This window comes from Oncorhynchus mykiss, chromosome 24 (genome assembly GCF_057628025.1).
Source record: "Oncorhynchus mykiss isolate SJ-2025 chromosome 24, ASM5762802v1, whole genome shotgun sequence".
In the NCBI taxonomy this organism is placed as follows: Eukaryota; Metazoa; Chordata; class Actinopteri; order Salmoniformes; family Salmonidae; genus Oncorhynchus; species Oncorhynchus mykiss.
The window spans coordinates 45,309,194-45,325,000 of record NC_143045.1 but is presented as its reverse complement, the minus strand read 5'-3'; the positions used below and the strand labels follow the sequence as shown (position 1 = coordinate 45,325,000).

At 44.2% G+C, this 15,807-nt stretch overlaps 1 protein-coding gene across 3 annotated transcripts in view; it reads left to right on the top strand.

Annotated features, from left to right (window-relative positions):
* The window catches only part of LOC118943990 (nectin 1b), a 545,472-nt gene that overhangs the window by 417,393 nt on the left and 112,272 nt on the right, over positions 1-15,807 (top strand). For all 3 annotated transcript variants that reach the window (XM_090219182.1, XM_090219181.1, XM_036961057.2), the window contains exon 6: positions 11,386-11,533. In XM_090219182.1, the coding sequence (XP_090075308.1) occupies positions 11,386-11,533 (148 nt within the window). The remainder of the gene's footprint in view (positions 1-11,385; positions 11,534-15,807) is intronic.

Genomic DNA, 15,807 nt, shown 5'->3' with positions numbered 1-15,807 from the left:
AGGATAGAGTTAGACTGATGACAACACACAGGATAGAGTTAGACTGATGACAACACACAGGATAGAGTTAGACTGATGACAACACACAGGATAGAGTTAGACTGATGACAACACACAGTATAGAGTTAGACTGATGGCAACACACAGGATAGAGTTAGACTGATGGCAACACACAGGATAGAGTTAGACTGATGACAACACACAGGATAGAGTTAGACTGATGACAACACACAGGATAGAGTTAGACTGATGACAACACACAGGATAGAGTTAGACTGATGACAACACACAGGATAGAGTTAGACTGATGACAACACACAGGATAGAGTTAGACTGATGACAACACACAGGATAGAGTTAGACTGATGACAACACACAGGATAGAGTTAGACTGATGACAACACACAGGATAGAGTTAGACTGATGACAACACACAGGATAGAGTTAGACTGTGTGTGTGTGTGTGTGTGTGTGTGTGTGTGTGTGTGTGTGTGTGTGTGTGTGTGTGTGTGTGTGTGTGTGTGTGTGTGTGTGTGTGTGTGTGTGTGTGTGTGTGTGTGTGTGTGTGTGTGTGTTTGTGTGTGTGTGTGTGTGTGTGTGTGGCTGGCATTTCTGCTTTTGTATGGATTGTGTCTTTGCAGGGCGGGCAGCGGGAGGGGCGGTCAGCGGGTAGGGCGGGCAGCGGGAGGGGGTGTTTGGGTCTGTGTGAAGTAGTCCTCTGTGTATCCATCATTGTGTAGAGACTCACTGGACTGACAGACAGACAGACAGACATTACTGGACCTGCCTGTCGGGAAGAGAAGAGGCCCCCTGGGACTTGGATGTGTCACAAATAGCACCCTATTCCTTAAATAGTGCACTACTTTTAAGTGCTCCTTTCAAAAGTAGTGCACTACATAGGGAATATGGTGCCATTTGTGACCAAGGCCTCATCCTGTCAGACCCACCAGGGACAAGCTGACAATAATGGAGACATCATGGAGGCTGGAGATAGGATTCAGAGAGACCTGGGGGAGAGAGGGGGATTTGGGGAGGGAGAGAAGGGGATGGAGGGAAGGAGAGAGGAAGATGGGGGAGGGAAAGAGGGGGGTGGGGGAGGGAGATAGGAAAGAGAGAGGGGGGATGGGGGATGGGGAGGGAGAGAGGGGGATGGGGGAGGGAGAGAGGGAAGAGAGAGGGGGTGGGGGGAGGGAGAGAGGAAAGGGAGAGGAGGAGGTAGAAGGGAGAGTAGAGAGGAGAGGATAGAGGAGAGGTGAGGTGAGGTGAGGTATGAGGTAGAAGGGAGAGGAGAGGATAGAGGAGAGGATAGAGGAGAGGAGGAGGTAGAAGGGAGAGGAGAGGATAGAGGAGATGATAGAGGAGATGATAGAGGAGAGTATAGAGGAGAAGATAGAGGAAAGGAGGAGGTAGAAGGGAGAGGAGAGGATAGAGGAGAGGACAGAGGAGAGGATAGAGGGGAGGAGGAGGTAGAAGAGAGAGGAGAGGATAGAGGAGCGGATAGAGGAGAGGACAGAGGAGAGGATAGAGGGGAGGAGGAGGTAGAAGGGAGAGGAGAGGAGAGGATAGAGGAGAGGACAGAGGAGAGGATAGAGGAGAGGAGGTAGAAGGGAGAGGAGAGGATAGGATAGAGGAGAGGATAGAGTAGAGGAGGAGGTAGAAGAGAGAAGAGAGGATAGAGGAGAGGAGGAGGTAGAAGGATGAGGAGAGGATAGAGGAGAGGAGGAGGTAGAAGGGAGAGGAGAGGATAGAGGAGAGGATAGAGGAGAGCATAGAGGAGAGTAGGAGGTAGAAGGGAGAGGAGAGGACAGAGGAGAGGATAGAGGAGAGGAGTAGGTAGAAGGGAGAGGAGAGGATAGAGAGGAGGAGGTAGAAGGGAGAGGATAGAGGAGAGGTAAGGTGAGGTAGGAGGTAGAAGGGAGAGGAGAGGATAGAGGAGAGGTGAGGTAGAAGGGAGATGATAGAGGAGAGGATAGAGGAGAGGATAGAGGAGAGGAGGAGGTAAACGGGAGATGAGAGGATAGAGGAGAGGATAGAGGAGAGGATAGAGGAGAGGAGGAGGTAAAAGGAAGATGAGAGGATAGAGGAGAGGATAGAGGAGAGGATAGAGGAGAGGAGGAGGTAGAAGCGAGATGAGAGGATAGAGGAGAGGATAGAGGAGAGGATAGAGGAGAGGAGGAGGTAAAAGGGAGAGGAGAGGATTGAGGAGAGGACAGAGGAGAGGTGAGGTAGAAGGGAGGGGATGGAGGAGAGGAGGAGGTAGAAGGGAGAGGAGAGGATAGAGGAGAGGATAGAGGAGAGGATAGAGGAGAGGAGGAGGTCGAAGGGAGAGGAGAGGATAGAGGAGAGGAGGAGGTAGAAGGGAGAGGAGATGATAGAGGAGAGGATAGAGGAGAGGATAGAGGAGAGGAGGAGGTAGAAGGGAGAGGAGATGATAGAGGAGAGGAAGAGGTTGTTGTTAGTTTCTCATTTTGATCTAAGCTTACAAGACAGATGAACACTTGAATGTTGGAGATATCTAACGGTGAAGAATGTACCATGAACTCACTCCACAGCTAGCTTGAAATCTTGCAGAGGAAGGAATCTTGCAGAGTTAGATGTTTTTTTTGATAGCTCAAACCGTTGGCAGTTACATGTGTCTGCGAGCAGAGATGACAGGTTGGAGCCTGGTATAGGGACAGGGACAGTGGAGGAAGGTATACTGTCAGGATGACAGGTTGGAGCCTGGTATAGGGACAGGGACAGTGGAGGAAGGTATACTGTCAGGATGACAGGTTGGAGCCTGGTATAGGGACAGGGACAGTGGAGGAAGGTATACTGTCAGGATGACAGGTTGGAGCCTGGTATAGGGACAGGGACAGTGGAGGAAGGTATACTGTCAGGATGACAGGTTGGAGCCTGGTATAGGGACAGGGACAGTGGAGGAAGGTATACTGTTAGCAGAACACTAACGTCCCTCATGACTTTTAGTTCCCCAGTGAGAAATAAACAGACATTAAAGGAGATATAATTATTTTAATTTCCCCCACAAAGTATATGGTCAGGAGAATCTCCTTTGTGAGAGTGTGCTTCAATTACTGTATAACAGAAATGATACTCGTCTACATCATAAGAGTGACATCATCATCACCTTTACAGCAGCAGCTCAAGTGATTCACCGTACGATGAAGCACTCATTTACATCAGCTCTCCATCTGGACTAACAGTCCCAAATGCCACCCCATTCCCTACGCAGGGCACTACCTTCGAACCCTATAATGACGTCGTTTTGGTATGCCTCCTTATAAAACAGAACAATTAGATGACATCTCTAAGAACAGTTAGAATTCATATCATTAAATAATTTCACACTCTTTTTCTTGCCGCTTTGTACGAGCTGAACTCATTGTACATTGTAAAGGGCATCACAACTATTTTCCTATATAGCATTTCAATTTCATTCTCTCCACTCCGAGGGTTCTGATTGGCACTCATCCCGGATGACCTTTGACACCCTCTCAGAAAGAAGGAGAACAGAGAGTCTGAAAGAGACAGAGAAAGAAATCCACTTTATCCCAAATGGCACCCTATTCCTAATGGCAGCCAACGGGCCCTGATCAGAAGTAGTGCCCTACATACGGAAGAGGATGCCATTCAGGACGTAGAGTTAGTGTAATTAGTGTAAATCATTTCAACAATTCCAGAGGGGATAGATCATAATAGAAGATCAATCAAAAGTTACTATTCAAAACACAATTCGGTTCTTTCAGTATTCTTTGTCTTTTCAAAATGTGGTTTGACAGCCTTGGCTTTATCATCAATTGAAGAAAGAAAGATATATTTTATTGAACATTACACATTGTCTTTAGAGGAAAATACCAGTGATAATGTGTTAAATTGGGATTAAGTTGCCCCCATGGGTCATAAAAAGAAAATAACTTTTGAAGTACAGTCAGGTGCAACAAGTCCATTGTTCTCCCATTGTGCTTTAGTCAAAATAAAATTTATAGGTTGAGGAATCACATGACTAGGTTGAGGAATCACATGACTAGGTTGAGGAATCACATGACTAGGTTGAGGAATCACATGACTAGGTTGAGGAATCACATGACTAGGTTGAGGAATCACATGACTAGGTTAAGGAATCACATGATGAGGTTAAGGAATCACATGATGAGGTTAAGGAATCACATGACTAGGTTAAGGAATCACATGGTTAATGTAAAGCTAGATAGGTGGAATATTGGTGGACGTTGTGTTTTACCTCATGATGGCCCCCTGCTGGTCAGTTATTGTAATGCAATAGTTTTACACCGTCTACAACCCACATGGTACCCTATTCCCTACAGTGGCTTGAGAAAGTATTCCCCCCTTGGCATTTTTCCTATTTTGTTGCTTTAAAACTTGGAATTAAAATAGATTTTTTGGGGGGGTTTGTATCATTTGATTTACACAGCATAGCTTTGAAGACGCAAAATAATTGTTTATTGTAAAACAAACAAGAAATTAGACAAACATTTTATTAAACTTAAGCGTGCAAACTATTCACCCCCCAACGTCAATACTTTGTATAGTCACCTTTTGCAGCAATTACAGCTGCAAGTCTCTTGGGGTATGTCTCTATAAGCTTGGCACTTCCAGCCACTGGGATTTTTGCCCATCATTCAAGGAAAAACTGCTCCAGTTCCTTCAAGTTGGATGGGTTCTGCTGGTGTACAGCAATCTTTAAGTCATACCACAGATTCTCAATTGGATGGAGGTCTGGGCTTTGACTAGACCATTCCAAGACATTTAAAGGTTTCCCCTTAAACCACTCAAGTGTTGCTTTAGCAGTACGCTCAGGGTCATTGTCCTGCTGGAAGGTGAACCTCCGTCCCAGTCTCATATCTCTGGAAGACAGAAACAGGTTTCCCTCAATAATTCCCCTGTATTTAGCACCATCTATCATTCCTTCAAGTCTGACCAGTTTCCCAGTCCCTGCCGATGAAAAACATCCTAACGGCATGATGCTACCACAACTATGCTTCACATGGTGAAGCATGATGGTGTTTTGGTGTTGGATGGTGTTTTCCGGGTGATGAGAGGTGTTGAGAGGTGTTGAGAGGTGTTGGTTTGCACTTTCCTTGATGGCCGAAAAGCTACATTTTAGTCTCATTTGACCAGTGCACCTTCTTCCATATGTTTGGGGAGTCTCCCATAGGCCTTTTGGAGAACGCCAAACATGATTGCTTATTTTTTTTCTTTAACCTCTAGCGACGAGCCGGGCGCGTAATCATAGCCTCAAGCTCATTACCATAGCGCAACGTTTCCTATTCATGAAAATCGCAAATGAAATGAAATAAATATATTGAAACACAAGCTTAGCCTTTTGTTAACAACACTGTCATCTCAGATTTTCAAAATATGCTTTTCAACCAAAGCTACACAAGCATTTGTGTAAGAGTATTGATAGCCTAGCATAGCATTAAGCCTAGCATTCAGCAAGCAACATTTTCACAAAAACAAGAAAAGCATTAATATAAAATAATTTACTTATTATTTGTGTAGACGAAATATCTCCGTTTTGTTCATCACGTTTGGCTAAGAAAAATACCGGAAAATGCAGTCACTTACAACGCCAAACTTTTTTCCAAATTAGCTCCATAATATCGACAGAAACATGACAAATGTTGTTTAGAATCAATCCTCAAGGTGTTTTTCACATATCTATTCGATAATCTATTAGTGGTTGCAGCTGGCTTCTCATCAGAAACAAATGGAAAAATACTGCAGCTGGAGATTACGCAATAATTGCAATGGAGGACACCAAGCGACCACCTGGTAGATGTAGTCTCTTATGGTCAATCTTCCAATGATATGCCTACAAATACGTCACAATGCTGTAGACTTCTTGGGGAAAACGTGGAAAACATAAGCTGACTCCTAGCTCCTCCACAGCCATATAAGGAGTCATTGGAATGAGGCGGTTTCAAAAAAATGAGGCACTGTTACGGTGCGTGAATGAGGACCCAAAAGCGAATCAACTTAAACAGAGCTTCTTTAATTACCAAACATAGGTAGGCTCAGATGGACCGGCAGATTCCGACAGGACAGGACAAGGTTACAGCAAACATGACGACAGTCTGGTTCAGGCATGAATGACACAAACAAACAAGAATCCGACAAGGACAGGAACAAAAACAGAGAGAGATATAGGGACCTAATCAGAGGGAAAAAGGGAACAGGTGGGAAACGGGGTGACGAGGTGGTTAGGAGGAGACAAGGCACAGCTGGTGGAAATTGGGGGAGAAAAGGTAACCTAACAACGACCAGCAGAGGGAGACAGGGTGAAGGGAAAGGACAGAGACAAGACAACATGACAGTACATGACAGGCACTTCCTGATTGGATTATTATCTGGGTTTCGCCTGTAACATCAGTTCTGTGGCACTCACAGACAATATCTTTGCAGTTTTGGAAACGTCAGAGTGTTTTCTTTCCAAAGCTGTCAATTATATGCATAGTCGAGCATCTTTTCGTGACAAAATATCTTGTTTAAAAAGGGAAAGTTTTTCTTCCAAAAATTATCGAAGAAGTTAAGCAATGGCTTTTTTTCTGGCAACTCTTTCTTAAAGTCCAGCTCTGTGGAGCTTTGCAGCTCCTTCAGGGTTATCTTTGGTCTCTTTGTTCCCTCTCTGATTAATGCCCTCCTTGCCTGGTCTGTGAGTTTTGGTTGGTGGCCCTCTCTTGGCAGGTTTATTGTGGTGCCACTTTCTTTTCCATTTTTTATAATGGATTTCAAGGTGCTCCGTGGGATGTTCAACGTTTCTGATATTTTTTTATAATCATGTAATTCATACACGGATCTGTATTTCTCCACAACTTTGTCCCTGACCTATTTGGAGAGCTCCTTGGTCTTCATAGTGCCACTTTCTTGGTGGTGCCCCTTGCTTGGTGGTGTTACAGACTCTGGGGCCTTTCAGAACAGGTGTATATTTACTGAGATCATGTGACACTGCACACAGGTGGACTTTGTTTAACAAATTATGTGACTTCTGGAGGTAATTGGTTGCACCAGATCTTATGTAGGGGCTTCATAGCAAAGGGGGTGAATACATATGACCACACACATCACACACCACTTTCACGTTTTGATTTTCTTTTGAGTTTTGTAAAGAATTTTTTCTTTTCAATTCACTTCACCAATTTGGACTGTTGTGTGTATGTCCATTACATGAAATCTAAATACAAAGCTGTTTAAATTACAGGTTGTAATGCAACAAAATAGGAAAAATGCCAAGGGTAATTAATACTTTTGCAAGGCACTGTATTTAGTATACTACTTTTGACCAGGGTCCATGGCAACCTATTCCCTATATAGTATACTACTTTTGACCAGGGTCCATGGCAACCTATTCCCTATATAGTATACTACTTTTGACCAGGGTCCATGGCAACCTATTCCCTATATAGTATACTACTTTTGACCAGGGTCCATGGCAACCTATTCCCTATATAGTATACTACTTTTGACTGGAGCCATATGGGCCGTGATCTACAGTAGTACACTACATAGGGAATAGGGTGCATACTCACCGTGATGCCCAGTAGGATAACTAGTCTGTGTTGACCAGCGGTTGCTGTTTTTCTTCCCATAGAATTGACATTATAAAGTGAGCAACAGCTGCTGTCGTATCGTAGTGCCAAGGAACCAACCAGCACAATGGCTGCTCTTGTTGCTGTGAAAAATGTTTGTCACTGTGTGTGTGTATCTGTTTGTGTGTGTCTGTGTGTGTGTGTGTGTGTGTGTGTGTGTGTGTGTGTGTGTGTATCTGTGTGTGTGTGTGTGTGTGTGTGTGTGTGTGTGTGTGTGTGTGTGTGTGTGTGTGTGTGTGTGTGTGTGTGTGTGTGTGTGTGTGTGTATGTGTGTGTGTGTGTGTGTGTGTGTGTATACATGTGTTTGTGTGTTCATAGTTGTGTGTGTGACGAAGGGTTTAACCTGTTTTAAGTAGTGAGATGTTTTTTTTTTGCAGAGGCTTAAAATACCCTTGTTTTTTTTAGAGCCCATTTTTACCACATTCTCTCCAGGATCAGCCTTTTATATCTCCTGTGAACATGCCGACAAGTTTAGAAGTGTGAGTAGAGGTACAGATGTGGGTGGATATTTGAATAAATCCATTGAATATACAGCATCATAAATAACCCCATTATTTATTGGTTTTCGTCCTAAGGAACATTATACAAATAAACAGACATGTATAGAATGGCTGAGGTTATTACTGGTATGTGCAGTCTGTATGTTACATGGCTACACATAACATACAGATTCATTTTTGTTCATTTTAAACAGACATGACACACGTAGCCTGATCACAGTTAACAAATATATATTTTTTTTATAGTAGGCTAAGAATAAAATGAAATATAACAGAATAAAATACAAAACTATATTTTTTCCCACACAACTTGTATCACGTGTGGAACTGTTGTATGAACAAAAAGGTGATATGTTGAAACAAGACCGCGTTTTGTCTGTTTCCTACCTTCACTCTGTTTTGTTAGGGAGTGTAGGGTCTTACATTGATACTATCTACATTATGATACCGATTAAAAATAACAGCAATCTAAAAAAACGTGAGTCTTATCGTGGAAATTTCCTGTATTTACCAAATCACGAGAGAGCAAACCACACACAAGTCAGAGTTATCATAAAGTCCATCTTTAATTATTATGAGCTCCATCACAACCCTGTGACTCTCAGATCAATTCAGTGTCTATAAATGAATTCTCTGAGAGTGTCAACATAATGGCAACTGAGATCCTTTATAGCAAAGACACACCCATCTAAACTCACATGACAAATAACAGATCTTAGGAACATTACACAAAGAACCTTTTACCAGAAAAAGGAGAATCCCATAGTTTATAGCATTAGCTATAAATTATCGTTCAGTTTAGTCTCCTAAACCAAAGCTCTTATCTCGTTCTTGGTACAACATAGTACCAAGACATTACCTCATCCAATGGTATATATCAATTGTCAATTTCTACATACTCCCATAAAAAATACAACCCCTCCTGGACAAGCTTGCAGAGAGAAGAGTGACTGGCACACAGACATTGTGGAGCCACCTAACTGGTTCCCCATTAATCACACCATCCCTTCACATGGTTTAGGAATAGTTACAGACACATTCACAGATAAGACAAACCTGACCTCTCCCCTCTCTGGGACCAAGTAACTTAACACATAAGCATGCTTATGAAAATTAATAAAACACCTTATTTATAAATGTTACCTAAAGGATTCTGATTCTGCTGCCACAGTCTCATCTAGAGGCTTTGTCATATATAAATAAAAGTCTACAAATAGTTGGCAGGATGCTAAATTTGTTTGAAAAACTCCTTGGTTTGAAATGTGCAGAATTCTGCATGCGGAGTCTCAATTTGGTGTTTATCCCATTTTGTGAATTCTTGGTTGGTGAGCGGACCCCAGACCTCACAACCATAAAGGGCAATGGGTTCTGTAACTGATTCAAGTATTTGTAGCCAGATCCTAATTGGTAAGTTGAATTTTATGTTCCTTTTGATGGCATAGAAGGCTCTTCTTGCCTTGTCTCTCAGATCATTCACAACTTTGTGGATGTTACCTGTGGTGTTGATGTTTAGGCCGAGGTATGTATAGTTTTTTGTGTGCTCTAGGGCAATAGTGTCTAGATAGAATTTATATTCATGGTCCTGGGAACTGGACTTTTTTGGAACACCATTATTTTTTGTCTTACTGAGTTTTACTGTCAGGGCCCAGGTCTGACAGAATCTGTGCATAAGATCTAGATGCTGCTGTAGACCCTCCTTGGTTGGGGACCGAAACACCAGGTCATCATCAAACAGTAGACATTTGACTTCAGATTATAGTAGGGTGAGGCCGGGTGCTACAGACTGTTCTAGTGCCCTCGGAAATTCGTTGATATATATAGTAAAGGAAGTGGGGCTCAAGCTGCATCCCTGTCTCACCCCACGGCCCTGTGGAAATAAATGTCTGTTTTTTGCCTATTTTAACCACACACTAGTTGTTTGTGTACATGGATTTTATATTTATGTATATTTTTCCCCCAACATCACTTTCAATCAATTTCTATAGCAGACCCTCATGCCAGATTGAGTCAATATCTTTTTTGAAATAAAAAGTGTTTGCCTTTATTTTGTTTTGTTTATTTGTCAATTAGAGTGTGCAGGGTGAATACGTGGTCTGTGGTTCAGAAATTTGCTAAAAATAAAATTTTACATTTGCTCAGTACAATGTTTTCACTGAGGAAATGTACGAGTCTGCTGTTAGTGATTATGCAGAGCATTTCCCCAAGGTTTCTGTTGACGCATATCCCACGGTAGTTACTTGAGTCAAATTTGTCTCCACTTTTGTGGATTGGGGTTAACAGAAGATGCCAGAGCATGAAGTTAAAGAGTTTAAATATAGCCAATTGGAATTTGTGGTCTGTAGGGTTTGTTTTTTGGGGTGGAGGGTTTGTATTTTGTCCTGTAGTTCATTCAATGTAATTGGAGAATCCAGTGGGTTCTGGTAGTCTCTAATAGTTGATTCTAAGATTTGACTTATATCATGTATATGTTTTAGCTGTTTGTGTTTTGTTATATGGACAAAAAGATTGGAGAAGTGGTTTACCCATACATCTCCATTCTGGATAGATAATTCTTTGTGTTGTTGTTTGTTTAGTGTTTTCCAATTTTCTCAGAATTGGTTAGATTATATGGATTCTTCAATTACATTGAGCTGATTTCTGACGTGCTGTTCCCTCTTTTTCCGTAGTGTATTTCTGTATCGTTTTAGTGATTCACCATAGTGAAGGTGTAGACTCTTTTCTGGGTCTTTATGTTTTTGGTTGGATAGGTTTCTCAATTTCTTTATTAGGTTTTTGCATTCTTCATCAAACCATTTGACATTGTTGTTAATTTTGTTAGGTTATCTGCTTGAATTTTTTTTATTTGATAGGGAAGCTGAGAGGTGAAATATATTGTTTAGGTTTTCTACTGCCAAGTTTACATCTTCACTGTTACAGTGGAACGTTTTGTCCAGGAAGTTGTACAAAAGGGATTGAAGTGGTTGTTGCCTAACTGTTTTTTGGTAGGTTACTACAGTTCACTAATTTCCTTCCATCTAACACATTTCTTAATATAATGCAGTTTATTTTGCTTTGATGCCTCGTGATTGAGTATTGCTCTGTTCAAGTAGTCTGTGATGTTGCTGTGATCTGATAGGCGTGTCAGTGGGCTGACTGTGAACGCTCTGACAGGATCCTGGTTGACGTCAGTGATGAATTAGTCTACAATACTCTGTCTCTCTCTTTCTCCAGGTGATGTTCTGAACTGTCACTCCTCCCTCTTTCCAACTGTCATCCCTCTCTCCTCTCCTCCACAGAGAAGCCGATGGCCCGGGGTCCTCCTGGAGGAATATTGGGGGTGTTGGGAGGGGTCGTAGCCGCTGGTCTCATCATCGCCGTGGCTGTCACAGTCTTCATGGTTTACCGGCGGCAGCAGAAGACTCGCACCGAGACTGACAATGACCTGTGAGTTCCCACGAGCTGACGGGGCAGGAGTGGTGGGTGGCCGGATATAGACTATAGAATAGGGTCTAGTGAGGTGGGGAGAGACAGGGAGAAGGGCCTAGTGAGGTGGGGAGAGACAGGGAGTAGGGTCCTGTGAGGAGAGACAGGGAGTAGGGTCCTGTGGGGAGAGACAGAGAGTAGGATCCTGTTGGGAGAGACAGGGAGTAGGGTCCTGTGGGGAGAGACAGAGAGTAGGGTCCTGTGGGGAGAGACAGGGAGTAGGGTCCTGTGGGGAGAGACAGGGAGTAGGGTCCTTTGGGGTGGGGAGAGACAGTGAGTAGGGTCCTGTGGGGAGAGACAGGGAGTAGGGTCCAGTGGGGAGAGACAGGGAGTAGGGTCCTGTGGGGTGGGGAGAGACAGTGAGTAGGGTCCTGTGGGGAGAGACAGGGAGTAGGGTCCTGTGGGGTGGGGAGAGACAGTGAGTAGGGTCCTGTGGGGAGAGACAGGGAGTAGGGTCCAGTGGGGAGAGACAGGGAGTAGGGTCCTGTGGGGTGAGACAGGGAGTAGGGTCCTGTGAGGAGAGACAGGAAGTATGGTCCAGTGGGGAGAGACAGGGAGTAGGGTCCTGTGGGGTGAGACAGAGAGTAGTGTCCTGTGGGGTGAGACAGGGAGTAGTGTCCTGTGGGGTGAGACAGAGAGTAGGGTCCAGTGAGGAGAGACAGGGAGTAGTGTCCTGTGGGGAGAGACAGGGAGTAGGGTCCAGTGAGGAGAGACAGGGAGTAGGGTCCAGTGAGGAGAGACAGGGAGTTGGGTCTAGTGAGGTGGGGAGAGACAGGGAGTAGGGTCCTGTGAGGAGAGACAGGGAGTAGGGTCCTGTGGGGTGAGACAGGGAGTAGTGTCCTGTGGGGTGAGACAGGGAGTAGTGTCCTGTGGGGTGAGACAGGGAGTAGTGTCCTGTGGGGTGAGACAGGGAGTAGTGTCCTGTGGGGTGAGACAGGGAGTAGGGTCCTTTTGGGGTGAGACAGGGAGTAGGGGCGGTGAGTCCTCTAACTATAATAGAGACATAACAACACCCCCTCCTCTAACTATAATAGAGACTTAACAACCCCCCCTCCTCTAACTATAATAGAGACATAACAACCCCCCTCCTCTAACTGTAATAGAGACATATAAACCCCCCCTCCCCTAACAACCCCCCTCCCCTAATTGTAATAGAGACATAACAACCCCCCCTCCTCTAACTGTAATAGAGACATAACAACCCCCCCCCCTCCTCTAACACCCCCCCCTCCTCTAACTGTAATAGAGACATAACAACCCCCCTCCTCTAACTATAATAGAGACATAGCAACCCCCCCCTCCTCTAACACCCCCCTCCTCTAACTGTAATAGAGACATAACAACCCCCCCCTCTAACTATAATACAGACATAACAACCCCCCCTCCTCTAACTGTAATAGAGACATAACAACCCCCCCTCCTCTAACTGTAATAGAGACATAACAACCCCCCCTCCTCTAACTATAATAGAGACATAACAACCCCCCCTCCTCTAACTGTAATAGAGACATAACAACCCCCCCTCCTTAAACTATAATAGAGACATAACAACCCCCCTCCTCTAACTATAATAGAGACATAACAACCCCCCCTCCTCTAACTATAATAGAGACATAACAACCCCCCCTCCTCTAACTGTAATAGAGACATAACAACCCCCCCTCCTCTAACTATAATAGAGACATAACAACCCCCTTCCTCTAACTGTAATAGAGACATAACAACCCCCCCTCCTCTAACTGTAATAGAGACATAACAACCCCCCCTCCTCTATCTATAATAGAGACATAACAACCCCCCCTCCTCTAACTGTAATAGAGACATAACAGCCCCCCTCCTCCTCTAACTGTAATAGAGACATAACAACCCCCCCTCCTCTAACTGTAATAGAGACATAACAACCCCCCCTCCTCTATCTATAATAGAGACATAACAACCCCCCCTCCTCTAACTGTAATAGAGACATAACAACCCCCCCTCCTCTAACTGTAATAGAGACATAACAACCCCCCCCCTCCTCTAACTATAATAGAGACATAACAACCCCCCCTCCTCTAACTGTAATAGAGACATAACAACCCCCCTCCTCTAACTGTAATAGAGACATAACAACCCCCCTCCTCCTCTAACTATAATAGAGACATAACAACCCCCCACCCTCTAACTATAATAGAGACATAACAACCCCCCTCCTCCTCTAACTGTAATAGAGACATAACAACCCCCCCTCCTCTAACTGTAATAGAGACATAACAACCCCCCTCCTCCTCTATCTATAATAGAGACATAACAACCCCCCCTCCTCTAACTGTAATAGAGACATAACAACCCCCCCCTCCTCTAACTGTAATAGAGACATAACAACCCCCCTCCTCCTCTAACTATAATAGAGACATAACAACCCCCCCCTCCTCTAACTATAATAGAGACATAACAACCCCCCTCCTCCTCTAACTGTAATAGAGACATAACAACCCCCCCTCCTCTAACTGTAATAGAGACATAACAACCCCCCCTCCTCTATCTATAATAGAGACATAACAACCCCCCCTCCTCTAACTGTAATAGAGACATAACAACCCCCCCTCCTCTAACTGTAATAGAGACATAACAACCCCCCCCCCTCCTCTAACTGTAATAGAGACATAACAACCCCCCCTCCTCTAACTGTAATAGAGACATAACAACCCCCCCTCCTCTAACTGTAATAGAGACATAACACCCCCCCCCCTCCTCTAACTGTAATAGAGACATAACAACCCCCCCTCCTCTAACTGTAATAGAGACATAACAACCCCCCCCCCTCTAACTGTAATAGAGACATAACATCCCCCCCTCCTCTAACTATAATAGAGACATAACAACCCCCCCTCCTCTAACTGTAATAGAGACATAACAACCCCCCTCCTCTAACTGTAATAGAGACATAACAACCCCCCTCCCTCTCTAACTATAATAGAGACATAACAACCCCCCCCCCCCCCTCTAACTATAATAGAGACATAACAACCCCCCTCCTCCTCTAACTGTAATAGAGACATAACAACCCCCCCTCCTCTAACTGTAATAGAGACATAACAACCCCCCTCCTCCTCTATCTATAATAGAGACATAACAACCCCCCTCCTCTAACTATAATAGAGACATAACAACCCCCCTCCTCTAACTGTAATAGAGACATAACATCCCCCCCTCCTCTAACTATAATAGAGACATAACAACCCCCCTCCTCTAACTATAATAGAGACATAACAACCCCCCTCCTCTAACTGTAATAGAGACATAACAACCCCCCCTCCTCTAACTGTAATAGAGACATAACAACCCCCCTCCTCCTCTAACTATAATAGAGACATAACAACCCCCCCTCCTCTAACTGTAATAGAGACATAACAACCCCCCCTCCTCTAACTGTAATAGAGACATAACAACCCCCCTCCTCCTCTAACTATAATAGAGACATAACAACCCCCCCTCCTCTAACTGTAATAGAGACATAACATCCCCCCCTCCTCTAACTATAATAGAGACATAACAACCCCCCTCCTCCTCTAACTATAATAGAGACATAACAACCCCCCCCCTCCTCTAACTGTAATAGAGACATAACAACCCCCCCTCCTCTAACTATAATAGAGACATAACAACCCCCCCCCCCTCTAACGGTAATAGAGACATAACAACCCCCCTCCTACTCTAACTATAATAGAGACATAACAACCCCCCCCCTCCTCTAACTATAATAGAGACATAACAACCCCCCCCCTCCTCTAACTATAATAGAGACATAACAACCCCCCCTCCTCTAACTAAAATAGAGACATAACAACCCCCCCCTCCTCTAACGGTAATAGAGACATAACAACCCCCCTCCTCCTCTAACTATAATAGAGACATAACAACCCCCCCCTCCTCTAACTATAATAGAGACATAACAACCCCCCTCCTCCTCTAACTGTAATAGAGACATAACAACCCCCCTCCTCCTCTAAATATAATAGAGACATAACAACCCCCCCCCCCTCCTCTAACTATAATAGAGACATAACAGACTCTCAATAATCACATCAATCAAGGGGTTGTGTCCCAAATATCACTCTCGTCATTTGTTACATTACCTTTTGTGGGGACCCTTTGGGATTCCTCTGGTCATAAGTAGTGCGCTACATAGGAAATAGTGTGCCATTTGGGACTATATATAGTGGATGTGTTGTCACCATACAATGTGGTCCAGA